General features: G+C 38.9%; 2 protein-coding genes across 2 annotated transcripts in view; one reads left to right on the forward strand and one right to left on the reverse strand.

The window, feature by feature from the left end:
• The window catches only part of syne1b (spectrin repeat containing, nuclear envelope 1b), a 223,901-nt gene extending 218,626 nt beyond the window's left edge, over nt 1–5,275 (reverse strand). Inside the window, 1 exon segment of the mRNA XM_034160064.1 lies at nt 5,088–5,275. Coding sequence (XP_034015955.1) covers nt 5,088–5,154 — 67 coding nt within the window. The 5' untranslated portion in view covers nt 5,155–5,275.
• Nucleotides 5,276–9,766: 4,491 nt separating this feature from the next.
• Nucleotides 9,767–12,194, forward strand: myct1b (myc target 1b). The gene is made up of 2 exons (XM_034159843.1): nt 9,767–9,963; nt 11,369–12,194. The coding sequence occupies exons 1-2, from the start codon at nt 9,903–9,905 to the stop codon at nt 11,863–11,865; spliced, it is 558 nt and encodes a 185-aa protein (XP_034015734.1). The 5' UTR covers nt 9,767–9,902; the 3' UTR covers nt 11,866–12,194.
• Nucleotides 12,195–14,389: the final 2,195 nt, after the last annotated feature.

Genomic DNA, 14,389 nt, shown 5'->3' on the forward strand with positions numbered 1-14,389 from the left:
TTAGTACTTCCAAAAGAACAAGCAGCATAGCTATTAAAAAACAAACAAACAAAAAACAAGGCTTGGTCACTTATTTCATATATTCCAGCTGTGCCAAATCCAAGCTATTATTAAGGAGCTGTCCAGAGTGCTGAACACAGTCGATAGTTCAGGTCATGCAGAAAGATGCACCTATACTATGTGCAGTAGGCCAGATTTTGATCTAATGACTACTGTGTGTCAAACATGAGATGCTTATGCCAAACAGCTCTCATCACTGACTCATTATCTCCAGCTGATTTAATTAAGCCTGATATACTACTAGCACTTAGGTGGCAATTCAAAGTTGATACCTACAGCAACAAACACCATAAAAAGTACAGCATCAACCCACTAAAGTGTCCACAATTCACACACGTAATGGAGTACTTAAAGTGATCTTAGGACAGATGATACCTTTAGCTATACTGTGCTGTAGGTGCCTGGATTCACTGGCATGTGTTGGTCACCTGGGAACCCTGTAAAAGCCCGCTCACTCTGCTGTTGTTCCATTTATTTGAAAGCAGCGCTACATTAGCTCTGAAAGGCCAATCAAGCAAGACAACAAAAATATTCCGGATGTGTTCTGCAGCCAGTCCATTCTGAGATGCTTGACAATCACCGTTGTTTACTGAACAGCTTCATGACCCTTACAGCAATATGTCAATCAAATCATCAAAAATAAAAATAACAAATGTAAACATACAGTTTGTTTTAAAGCACTACATTCTTTATGAATATTCAAAACAATCTGATGGAGTTTGACACAGTGGATTGCAGTAATTGGACTGTTCAAGAGTTTACTGTAGGCTTGTGTGATGACTGTTTGTGTGTGGCAGCTGTTACTGACACTGCAGAGCAGACAGATCTTTTACAGCTGACAACATGTCGCTCTCAATTACTTGGTTTTACACCACTGCCATACTGTTACTGTACTCTGTGTGCATAGTTTATTAGTCGTGATTCCTAAGCAGTTAAGCTTATGGCCCCTGACAACAAAACAGCTAACTTGCATGACTGGCTTTCTGCCAAAAAGTATGATTTTGAGGGTCTTGTAAGATTTTCAAAGGCAGCCAATTAACCGAATGTATGCCACAAGAAATTTCTGAAATCCAAGGAACAGGACAAAATTACAAGAACTCAGAATGTCACAAAATAGGAATCAAGCTTGTAGTTTGATTTGTATAAACATGTATTTCTGCTCACCAATTCTTGATCTTAGGGCCCTGTCCCACTGGCGCTTAGGAGGATTTGCGGATGGAATGCACACAAAAGTGACCCAAATCCGCAACCGCAATAACCGTGTAACATTTCGGTATGAGTCGGCCGCCATCCGAACACGTCCGTGATCATCCACAGAGGCACACATGTCCGCAGCCAGGATTTTTGAGCCGCTCAAAAATCCTGCTGCGGATGAGATCCGCATCACTACCTGAACACATACTGAAGACATACACAGGACATACACAACCAACGTGCCGCATATCCCCTGTCATCCGCTGATATTCGCAACCGACGGGTTGGCGCGGCTTGGCGGCGGACCGGGACAGCGTGCAAAACAGATATGATGCGTGCCCAGCACGGTCACATCACGGTCGCAAATGGCATGTCGCGCATGCAGACAGAGTGGGCACGGATGAAGTGAGTGCATCACGGCCGCTGTGCCCCTCATGGGGGCGCCTCTGCGGTCGCCTTCGCTTCTGTTCCCTGTTATATCCGCTTTTCTTCCTCATGTATTCGCTGATCCACCCCGGGACATTTGTCATTTCCGCCCACCTTTGTTGCGGACGCTCAGCTTTTGTCTCCTCATTTCATGCGCAAATCCTCCTAAACGCCAGTGGGACAGGGCCCTTAGAGGCAATCACTAAGTCTAACATGCCAAGTCCTCCTCCTTAATTCTGAAATAAATAAAATTCAGCAATCTGGGCCAGTAAATGAAACTACAGAACATTTGATGAAGGTCAGTGTGCAGTTATATCCTACCTCATGTCAAAATTTCAAGTTAAAAAGAAGCATTTCACCAAGGGAAATGGTGGCCTAAAGGTTACAGAAGCAAGTCTTGTGTGGTATGGATCGTGGATTCAATTTTTCTAGACAGGGAAATCACTAAGGTGCCTTGGAGCAAGTTCCTTAATCCCCAAGTTGCCCCCAGTGTGCAGTTTGGCTCCTTGCATGGCAGCATCCTGACACTGGACGTGTGAGTGCATAAAGCATTGTAAAGCACTTTCAGCATCTGCATCAGATGAGAAAGTGTTCCATAAATGCAGTCCATTTGTGATGTAGATACTGTAGAGACCAGTATGCCGACAATTACTTTAAGTTTTAATGACAGAAAATCATTTGCAAAATTCAACAAGAGACCACATTCGCTTTTTCTGCACCTAAGGTACTGCTAAAACATCTATCTATATCTTTATAAGACTGTTCACAACCTACAGAAAAATAAACAAACTAAAACAACCATGATGTTACATATAACCTGCCCCTGAAAGGGCTGGGTACAGAAACCTATATTATGAATCATATCAAAACCCTGCAAAAGAATTTTGTAACCATCCTAGTGATTTTAACTTACAGATTAAAATTAAATAACATCAAATACATTTTTATGGCACTTTTCCATGTGATGCAGATGGTCAAAGCATTTTACAATGATGTGTCACATTCACTGATACACACTGATGTCAAATTTGCTGCCGTACAAGGTGCTCGACTGTACAAAGGGAGCATGTGACCTTGCCCAAAGGACCTTAAGAATTTTCAGGTCTGACAGGGAACCAGAGATCCTGTAGTCGCAAGCCCGCCAACAACACCATCACTTCCCAGTGCCATTGATACTGAATAGCCAAAGCACACAAGAAGCACGTTCATGCTGAGCACCCACTGATTTTAAACTGGGCTATGTTTCATAACACAATACTACAATCGCTACTACTACTACTACTACTACTACTACTACTAATAATAATAATATTAATGCCTGACTTTCTGATATGCATTTATGCAATACTTCCTGGGAGGGGACTGATCACAAAATGAAACAATGCTAGCGACATCATTAGCAATATTTTTTTCACATCCTGTTAAGACATACAGGATCAGTGAAACCCACAAGTGCTCAGTCATACTGAGAGCACCATCGCGTGCCATGTACACTCCACCAAGGGCATATAAGGACAGACAAACACATCGAAATGGTTTTAAATATATATATATGTATATTATATGAACCACTTCCCACTTCATCACTTCAAGTCAAAGTGAGTCTACTGTAGCCTTAACTACTGGGTGTTGTTAGTAACAAGAAGCTAAGTTTGATTGGCAATAAAAAAAGCTCAACCAGTCTTGCAGCTCAACATCTACAGGAAAGAACATCTAAAACCACCGTCGGTGCCTTTGATGTGTTCCAGATGTGACCTAAAATCAAATGATACATCCTGACATAAAAAGGCAGCAGATGACATGCTGTATTATAGATGTGTGTTGGGTTTTTATAAAAACACTCTGCTCATAAGTGCTTACAGCCATGTCATCAAATTGTCCAAATATTTTTATCTGCAGTTTAATAAAATGTATGTTCTTTGAGTGCATGCAAATTTGTCATTTTATCTTTCTAATAATAAAGTAATGAGAAGATGAAATATTTTCTCAAAAGTCAAAAGTCTCAGAAATTCTCAAAGTAATTCTCAGCTAATTTAAAGGTAATAATAAGTCACCCAAATGAAAAAAAAAGCTAATCTGTTGCCTTCTGCTTATAATACACAAAGGAGAAGTGGATGAAAGTAGCGGCATGGTGCACAGGAAATCATGCGTGTACAGAGCAGGAACTGGGCAGAACTGACACAACCAACAAATGTAACTATGGTAACAAATGATGTCTGTAAAATTTCTTGACAGACATCCAGAAATACATCTCATCTACAGTGAGCAGGATCATAGGAATGACTGGTCTTGTACAGTGATAGTATTGGCCTATTGACCTTGTAACAAAAGGAGGACACCAAGAAAAAGGGACTTCCTTTTATTGACCCATTCGCTTACCAAGGACAGAAAGAGTGTCAGGTTTTAGTCTTACTCACTGCAATGTCTGTTCATTCATAAAACCCAAGTTGTTTTGTCTTAATATCTAAAGTTAGCATCCAAATACGACTGATAAAATATTGCTGATGCTCTCTTTCTCAATACTACTGCTACTACTACTACTACTACTACTACTACTAATAATAATAATAGAGTCAATAATGTTAATCTTCTTTCATTTGAAAATAGGTTTGTTCAGATTAGTGATCTAAAAATGGATAATAGCTATTCATAAAAAAGTTTATATGATCAATTATGAGCATTTCATCATTTACACTGGTAAAAAGTTAGCTTTAAGCACTTTGGATTGTGATATAACATTAACATGATTGCAGCTTTACATCAAAACAGGTATAAAAATATGCTGGGGAAAAAAATGATTAGACATCATATTGCTGAAATTACAAGTTTTCATCCAGTCATTAAAGTTTGTTTCAAACTTTTCAATGATGCTACCAAATTTGCCAAAGAAATGTCTAGGTATTTCTGTGGTTATATCATAAAAATAAACATTAAATTAGCATAAATTCAACTGATGCTATGTTATTACAATATTATTATATTCAGTTAATAACCAAAGAATGTTAATATATTCAGTTATTATTAATGCCTGGTCAAATTACGGTATAAATAACAAACACTAGACAACAAGCCAAATGCAGTTTTAAAACAAATTTTGACTTTTAAATGTCAACGCGACCAATGTTGCATTCCATTATTTCTGCATTATCGTCATCGTTGAGGGTGTTTTCTGCCACAGTCTGCCTTTAACACTTGCTCAACTGGAAGGGTGTCTCATTAGTACAGTGATAAGATAATTAAGTTATACTGCATCCTTTCTTTAACATCTTTGTATGCATGGCTGCACATTATGCCTGGAAAACTTACGATAGGCATGCAGCCCAGTCTTTGGATTGGCACAATATTACAGCAGCACAGTAGAAGACAATGTCTGTCCAAAAGCTAGCCAAGCAAGGACTGAGACTTACCCTGCAGTTTTTGCATCACATTAGCAATGTCCACAGAAGGTCGACCCAAATGCCTCGGAGAAGCCATGTCGTCTCACCGCAGCTTTATGACACAGTGGGCCACTGACGTGACAGATCCCTCACAACTGTCCTGAGCGGGACATCCCTCCTCCCTCCCTCTCTCTCTCTCTCTCTATCTCTCTCTCTCTCTCTCTCTCACACACACACTCACACACACACACACTCACTCTCTCCTAAATTCACCGCAGGATGCAGTCCAATTGAAACTCAGGTTTCATCAGGGGACCGGCAGGCTTACGAACCAATAGAAGCACTTCTTCTATGCATTATACCTGCAAAAAAGAGAAGTGTGTTGAAAGAGTCTGAAGCCACAACAAATTTCTAGCTGTTATGTGATGAGACCATTTTTTGATAAAGACCATTAAATGTACTTTTAGGACAAGGTAGACTACATGACAGAAAAAATACTTTGACCTATAAATTTTTTATTAAATATATTATGAGGATTTCCTCTACGAGGCTCATATCGGAGAACTGCAAACTGTGATCACTTTATAAACAAACAGGATATTGCATGTGTTGAGTGAGAAACTCTATTATGAAATACTTTATTGGACAAAACCTGTTACAAACCAACGGCATTATATTAAAAGTCAAATATAACCATGATATACATAGAGGTAAGTGGGGACAGAAATAACAACACCACAAAATAATATAGTAATTAAACTTTTTTTGTTTGTTTTACTTTTATGCACAGAACATTATTCTTAACCTTAGGAAAAGCATGTACCCTGTAAAATGCCCACTGCATTTTACAGGGTATAAATAAATCTTGTAAGTCCTTTCGGCTTCTCCATTGTTTTCAGTTGGGGTCGCCACTGCCTGCATGTTGATGTGGCACAAGTTTTATGCCAAATACCCTTCCTGATGCAATTCCACATTAAATGGAGAATAGGCAAGGGTGGCCTTGAACTGGGAACCTTCGCCCTCAAAACTACCGTGCTCATCTGCTCGGCAACCACCCTTGAATGCAAATTTAAAGGGCATATGTTGAGGATAAACTGATTCAAATTTGGTGAGGTTTGATGCAAGAGATCAGTAGAAAAGGCAAATTTGCTTTGCTTCTGTAATTATTAGTGGACATGTATCTTGAAATGAGCTCGATTGTTATTTTCTTTCATTACTGAAAGAAAATAACAGCGCCATTGAGTTGTTGGTTGCATTTATCTTGGAATTTTTGTAAAATATTTTTAACATCCCTGTTTCAATGCATATATTAAGTTCTGTCACAGTATATTATTATCACATCTTATACAACAGGCCCATAGCCAGAGGGGGGTCGGAGGGGTTTGAAGACACCTCCTCTCCCGCCCCTTTGGGTGAAGGTCCACTTTTGAAGACATATTTTTAAAACATTTTTGCATGAAAATATCATTTTGCATCAGAAAACTAATAAGTTCCATTTTTCATAAAAAAAAAGACCCACCCCTCTAAAAATGCTGCCTATAATCTTGTATATTGCACTTACCCTTTATTCAGCAGAGTTGCATTGAGCTGCACCTGTGCTGAGTATCAGGTGCATGGTAGTAGCCACGAGAGGAAATTACAAGAAATTCCGATAAAAACAGCAGAAAAACATAGCTTCAAAGCTCCTGACTTACAAACAAGCAGTTTAATATCCAACAGCAAAAGAAGAGCTTATACCAACTGTGCTGATTAATTTGTATCTGATGTCGTCTTCCTACCACATTCAGCAGTGTAAAGCATGATAACTTCACAGGGGAAGTGTCTGTGTTGCTGCGTTGCCAGTGGTAACACTGAAAATGAAGCCATGGCCTCGTGTTTGTGAGTGGAGCTGCTGCTGTCAGCAAACTGAAGCGGGGAGGAGGGGTGGGAAATGTCCTCCTTATTTTAAAAGGACAAAGGAGTTCTTTGGCCAAACACAGAGGAATCCATGAGTTCTCTTCTCTCCAAAATAAAGTGTACTTTCTACACCAGTTCATCCAGAATTACACAAATTATGGGAACTATACACTAAAACAGCAACCATGGCCTAGGATTTGGAAATGAAAGAAACTGACAAATAAGATCATTTCAAGGTACATGGAACTTCAATCCAGGGGCACCGCCAGGGATTTTGGGCCACATGAAGGAGATCTTACTGGGACACCCCTCATATTATTTTGTCAATGTTATAATTGTATTAGGGGCCTCTCTGTACCCCTGTAAATCATGGGCCCCTCCCCTAGAATCGTTCTCCTTATTCTCCCCTTTTCGGCACCCCTGTTTCACTCACACTTGCTCCATCAAAAATGTGACAATAAGATTACTCCCTGCAGCATTCCCAGACATGTCCAGCAGGTGGCAGGCAGATAGAGTGTACAGTACCTATATATCACACAAGCAAAACAAACTTTTGCTTTGAGTTTGTGCATCAAAGCTAGCCATCATTTGAATTGATGGATCTACAAAAGGTGATTGAGAAGTTTTGAGCCTGACCTATGAAAAGTAAGGCGTGGTTCTCCATGTTTTGCGTTCTGAGAAACCAACATTTCCACAAAATGTGTGAAGGTGTGACTCACTGCGTGCAATGTTGAGAACCACACCCTACCTTTGCTGGATCAGCCTTAAAACCTTTCAATCACCCCTCCTATTTCTGCCTGTCTGTCTATCTGACCTGCCTCAATTCAACAGCAGGCAGATGCATCAAAAAAGCTCTTGTAAACTGGAAAAAAGCTTGCAAACACAGAGACCACAATCAATCACATGTAACAATTTAATTTGATACCATGTGAGCTGCAAATTCACACAACGCATGCAAAGACACAGATGCACTGCAAGGCTCCACAACACAATGGAAGTCCCAGCAACACAAAAAGAGATTTCTGCCTGAAAGACATTTACTAATACCGTTCAGTGTGTCCCTCTATTGTCTTTATCTGTACCTGGCTGGAGGAGATTGGTACTATTATTTATTGACTTGATTAATGAGTTTAATCTTTAGGCATCGATATTTTCAAATTTTATGATTTTATTTGCAATGCAGTGACTAGCAGAAGTTATTAAATCTCCTCCAGGCAGAAACCTCTGTTGAGTTTTGCATGCATTCTCTGAATTCACAGCAGCTACATTACTCAATCAAACTGTTGCATGTTAGATTAGATTAGATTAGATTAGACAGAATTTTATTAATCCCTTGGGAAGACTCCCTCAGAGAAATTGAGGTTCCAGCAGCATTGCATGGCAGCACACAGGGTAAGAAGCACACAGAGTATCAAAAGTGAAAGTAAAAAACAATTAGCAAATATAAATATAAAAACCAGAAATACTTCTCACTACTGGCTTTCTGGCTACTACTGTTCCTCTCCTTCCTGAGTGAGGAGTTCTGAGGAAGTCAGTTATATTTCTGTTCTCTGTGTTTGGACACATTTTATCAATCTGCAAGAGTTTTTTTTATGCAACTACATGTAGGATTGATGCAACTTTTTTGTACTTATGTTTTCTGTGTTTGCTAGTGTTATCTTCATCTGGACGTGTTATGGCCTCTCACGGCCACAGTATAATTTGTAATATGAATCATTGTGCCAGTAGATTGAATATGATTCATTAATTCAGTGTTGTCAGCACTCATAGGCCTGCTGATGTTGGCAGGTTAGTGTGGTGTGTTGATGTATCATCTCTTTTCTTATTTAAAAACCTGTGAAATAATGTGGCACAGGTATTACAGGACATCTTTTAGGTCCAGCAATAGACACAGTCCTCAAAGCTTTTTAAACTGACAGTTAATAATACATGGCAGTTTTTATTCTTTATAAATATGAGTGTCTGGATTGTTCCACTGAAATCCTGAGTCAAGTATTTGGGGAGTTTGGTGTTCAAAGCTGCAGTTTCTCAGCTGAATCTGCATTCCAAGTGCATCAGTGCCACCTGCTGGTCTCCTGTTTGTGGAATCCAGAAATGAAGAACACAAGAGAGAAGTGGGAACAGTATAACATTTGAAGGAAATCCCCATAGAGCCTGGGCACATGATACTCTGCAGACTCTCTGGTGTATGCTTCAATTTTCATGTCATAAATTATCCATTACCTCGTCAAGAGACTTTGAAATAATAACCACAAAAAGTGTGTTTTCAATGGATTCTTGTTTAAGAACAGTCTCATTAAGAACATCTGTATTTCATGAATAGAAAGGACTGCATTTCTGTGAGCACTTTTCCTTCAAGCATATGCTCAAAGTACTTTACGATGATGCCTCACATTTACTTCCACAGGAAACATTTTTACAGCTGGGTGAACTGAAACAATGCAGATCACGTCCCAGTCCCACTATCCTCTCCCCTCGCCCTGTGTGAAATGGTAAGGTGAACACTGGGATTGGGCCTATCTTGTCCAAGGACACAGACCGATAGCACAAACAGGGTTCAAACCCAGTTCTACATATTGACAAGCTAGCTCCTTATCCACTGAGCTTCCTGCTCTACACTACTGAACAAGACATTTTATGATCAAAATTATTACAAAAGTAAAATGTGTATTAAAACAAACTGAGCAAATGAAACCATTGTCCAGAAGTATTGATCCTGAGGAAATTATGCAAAAGGAAACGGCCTGTTTCCCACAGCTTTGTCCCACACAGATAAGCTATGCACTTGCTAATTTTAAAAGCCAGAAAGGGAAGGAAGTATGAACGCAAAGTTTCCGCTACAGCCAACTGTGCTAGTACAAAGGCAAAAACTTTGTCTTGGAAAAAAAAATCACAGTTCATCTGCACATACAGTCTGCATGGAATATAACATCAGTTAACTGTGGAATAATGGCAAATAATGACACACACCCGTTTTTGGAAATACTGTTAGGAAAGTCTTTTAATTTTGGTGAGTGCATCTGTTTTTATTTCTACTGTAAAATATGAAGCATTATTCACTTTAAGAAATGTTATATTCATGTAATCTATTTATGTCTCCCAGTTAAACAAAACTTGGTTGTTTAACTGGGAAAAGCAAACTGTGACAAACTGTGACTCTTAATCGCATATTATGTTTGACATTTAATCAATTAATTTTTGTGGGAGCAGTTGACATAACTAAATTAAGCAAATATATCATTTGCCAATTTTTTGTAATAATTGATAAATCTAATGATTTTTTAAAGTCTATTGATAATTTCGGATTAGTTGATTAATTTACATACCAGCAAATCATAACCATGATTTCTACCAATAAATTTCAACCTTGCACTCAAAGATTTGTAATAATAATAATTTTGGCATATTTATTTTACAATATTTTTAACCTCCCAGTATATAAAGGATAGAAACTGAAAAATTTAAAAAGGCCATCGTGGAAAAAATATATTAGAAAATTTTGCACAAAGGTTTGCCTCTTCCTGAGACACAAAAGGACAGAAAATAAAATTCAAACATATTTTTTAGGGCTGAAATTAAAAATTATTTTCATTTTCAGTAAATTTGTTGATAATTTTTTTGGATCATTCTGTTACTTATTTGGCCCACAAAATGTCAGAAAATGATAAAACATATTCATCTCAGCCCAAGATGTTGACCGCAGATGTCTTGGTTTTTCCACAACCCAAATATATTCAGGTTACTATCAGAGAGGGTTAAAGAGAGCAAAAAATACCCACACTGAAGAAGCTGGAATCAGAGAATTTGGACATTTAAAAAAAGAAGACTCAAAACAAATAAATGATAGTTAGTTAGATAGTTGGTGATTAATTTAACAACTGATTAATAATCAATAAAGGTCTGGTTGATATTTAATTCCACTATATCAGTATCATTGTTTATTACTGCAAAATGTCTTCAACATATACTCCAAAAACCTAAATGCTTTTTTGGGTTTATGTTTGTGGTCTTTGAAATCAGCTTTGAAATAATCTGTGTATTAGAAATTGGAATTTTCAAACATGTCATACGTGTACATTATCTCAGGGAGAAATATGAAGTAAAAAAAAAGTATTTCAGAGGTGTCATCTGATCAGTTTTTATTTACTTCAGCTTCAGCAAACTGGACAGTGAATGCAGCAGCTGTGATGTAAGCTTTTATATAACAACATGCCACATATAGCAATGCCAAGAAGAACAAATCGGAAAAAAAAAAAAAAAGTCAGAGTGATATTTTTTCAAACAACTATGGCAGCAGAAAAATGTCAAAGGACTGGATTCTTTTTATTCGGTCTACCACCTTTATGCCATCATACATACCTTTTTTTCATCCCTCAGCAATTTTCTGATGATCTGTATTGATTTTCTTTTTCCAGGTGATTTAATTCTAGCCTTTTGTTTATCTATGCTGGTTGGACTGCTGCTTGGTGCTTTAATCTATATTTTGCTGACTTGGGCATCCAGGCGCACCGCCACAGCCAAGATTACCAGGCGCTCCCGAAAAAAAGCTGCCACTTCACACACACATAACCCCAACCAGCTGGGCCTTTATCGAAGTACTTTCCTGAGCGTATACAGGCAGCCATCTCTGGAGCCGGTGGGTCCACTGGGGATCAAACCCAGTACTGAGGTCTCCACCTTTCGCCCACTACCCAAGAAAAGCAGGGCTGGCTTGGAGATCAGAGATGAAACACAAGTCACCATGCAGGAAGACACGGCAGCTTCAGTCTCATCAGAGTCATCATCCCTGGTGCCCAACAAGAGGCATTCCTTTTGGTTGGGAAGCAGTGCTCTAAAGGGATTTTTACCCTCACAGACTCCCCCTCCTGCATATGACAGTGTCATCCACGCTTTTCAAGAGACTTGCACCTGAACCCAAGGAAGAAAAAGCCGACCATGCATGTTAGCCTGTTCCGCTCTTTATAGGAAGCAACTGTCTCTAGAAAATGGAAGATCCGACCATTTCTAAGAGTCTGTGGAACTTTTCAGTCTTGCATAGTGTGTCCAAAACTGCTGCTGCTGCTGAAGGACAAGATAGAGACATGTAGTGTCACCACCAAAAACGTAGCTGGGGGGTGGCATAAGCCACTGAAAAAAAAAAAAAAAATACTACACACATAGCAACAGCAGAAATGAAGCTTTTTGAAACTTCTCTTTTAAACTTTTGCTTGCAAAAAAATGCAGGATATTCTGATGAAAAATTTGTAGAAAAATGTAAAGAAAGAAAGAAAGAAAGAAATAATAATGCACAAAAATTCATACAAATACACTGTATTCTTCATTTGACAGGTGGCGATGACTTCACTAGAACAAAGATGCCAAAAAATGTTTATTACTGCTAGCTCAACCCTAACTCTAACCTTAGCTAAAAAGATAACACTCATTCTAATCCAACTACATTTTTTTTTCCGTGAGTCTGACTGATTAATCGTGTGTGATTTCAGACCATAAAATATCGAGTGGACGGTGGCAAAATATTTGACTGTTTCACATTTATTGTATTAGTCCGTGCCCTGACCGTACGCGCTGCTACGCAGATGTAAATAATTACACCTGAGAGGGACAAAAACTAGTGCAGCGAGGGCGATGCCGAAATGTGTGAATTTAATGGATTTAATGTGGATTTAATTCAATGCAGAAATCTGTGGGTCTGCTCACAGAATTTCCAGTTTGGCATGACGACGCTGTTGCTCCAGTAAGCTTTGACGAGCCGACCACACCCTTTCACAATCATTCGCTGACCAAATTACTTACAGAAAAATAAACCATGCAAACGTTAGAATTGGATTAGAAAGGAATAACCCCCTTGTGTCTGATGATTTGCGGACGTTAATGCTGGATTACAGTCGCAAATTGAGTTTTACCAGTGACGCGTTAAAATCCAGCATTACTGTCTACAAATCATCAGACACAACAGGGTTATTCCCTAATTTCCAAAATTTCTTCACATTATTTTTCATTTGATGATGAAGACATAAAATCTATGTCTGTGACTGACATGAAAGACTACACAAATCCTAACCCTAACCTTAAAATTGTTTTATTTCTCCAGAAGATGAAAAAAAAAGATTACTGTACATTTTTCAGGAATGTGCAAGGAGGCATGTGCGCATTAAATTAGAAAATAAATCCTGCAAAAAGAACCCACACTCTCATACAGTACTGACTGTCATATTGTCTGTGTACAAGTCACGTGGTTATACAATGTGGGAATTTCTGCTTTGGTCAAGTGTGTTCACCCAAAACAAACCTGAATAATTACTTGAAAAGAAAGTGCAGTAACTTCACTGTTTAAAAAATGCTAAGAACACTGCTAGAGTGACATCTTTTGAAGAGTAGGGACATACCCAAAATTAAATCTTGGTGGCTACGCCGCTGTTCATTGCTGGATTTTTTGTCACATACGAAAACCCCCACAGTGAGGGATTAGGCTAATTACACTAGTTAATGAAGAAGCTATTGTAAAACATTTTGCTCTGATAATATATGCAGCATTAAAGACAAAACTGAGTGCTTGAAACAAATATTCCAATAAATATGAATGCTGATTTTATGAGAGTGTTTGTCTTTTTGTGCAAAAGATGAAACATTTTGTCAAGGCCTTAAAACAGAGGTGTCAGACCAACAGAAAAGATGCACACTGGCTTTGGCAGAACAGTACACGAGGACATAGGATTTCTATGAAACTACAAAGTAATACTGTTCTACTTGTTTTACTATCATACTGATTATAGCATTCAAATTAGAGGGGCACGTCACAGGCCAGGTTATGTCCTCCCCAATGGACCACTTCAACAAATATGTATTTGTGACTTATTCATTTACTCTACTAAGGTGGAAACAAACATTGCTGGCCTTGGTGGCCACAAGACCTAGGCTTTGGAAATTACAGAAACTGACACACAAGCTCAATTCAAATCCACACATATGTTTTTTTTTTTGGGGGGGGGGGGGGGGTGTCTTGCAAAATCCTTTCTGCAAGACTGTGTGGCCTTGTGGTGTTACTTTTTATTTAACTTTGGTTACATTTTATTTCTCTGATTTTGTAAATATCTGTTCAGAAATGGGCAGCACAGTGGCTTAGTTGTTAGCACTGTTGCCTCACAGCGAGAAGGACATGGGTTTGATTCCCTCACCTGTGGCCTTTCTTTGTGGAGTTTGTATGTTCTCCCTGTGTTTGTGTGGGTTCTCTCAGAGTGCTCTGGCTTCCTCCTGCATCCAAAGACACGCAGGTTAGATGGATTGGAAACTTTAAATTGCCCATAGGTGTGCATGCGGGTGTGAATGTGTTTGTTAGTCTATATTTGGCCCTGTGACCGACTGGCATCCTGTCCAGGGTGTACCCCACCTTGCGCTCTATGACTGCTGGTACAGGCTCTAGCCCCCGCGACCCTTAA

Source organism: Thalassophryne amazonica, chromosome 19 (genome assembly GCF_902500255.1).
Source record: "Thalassophryne amazonica chromosome 19, fThaAma1.1, whole genome shotgun sequence".
Taxonomy (NCBI): domain Eukaryota; kingdom Metazoa; phylum Chordata; class Actinopteri; order Batrachoidiformes; family Batrachoididae; genus Thalassophryne; species Thalassophryne amazonica.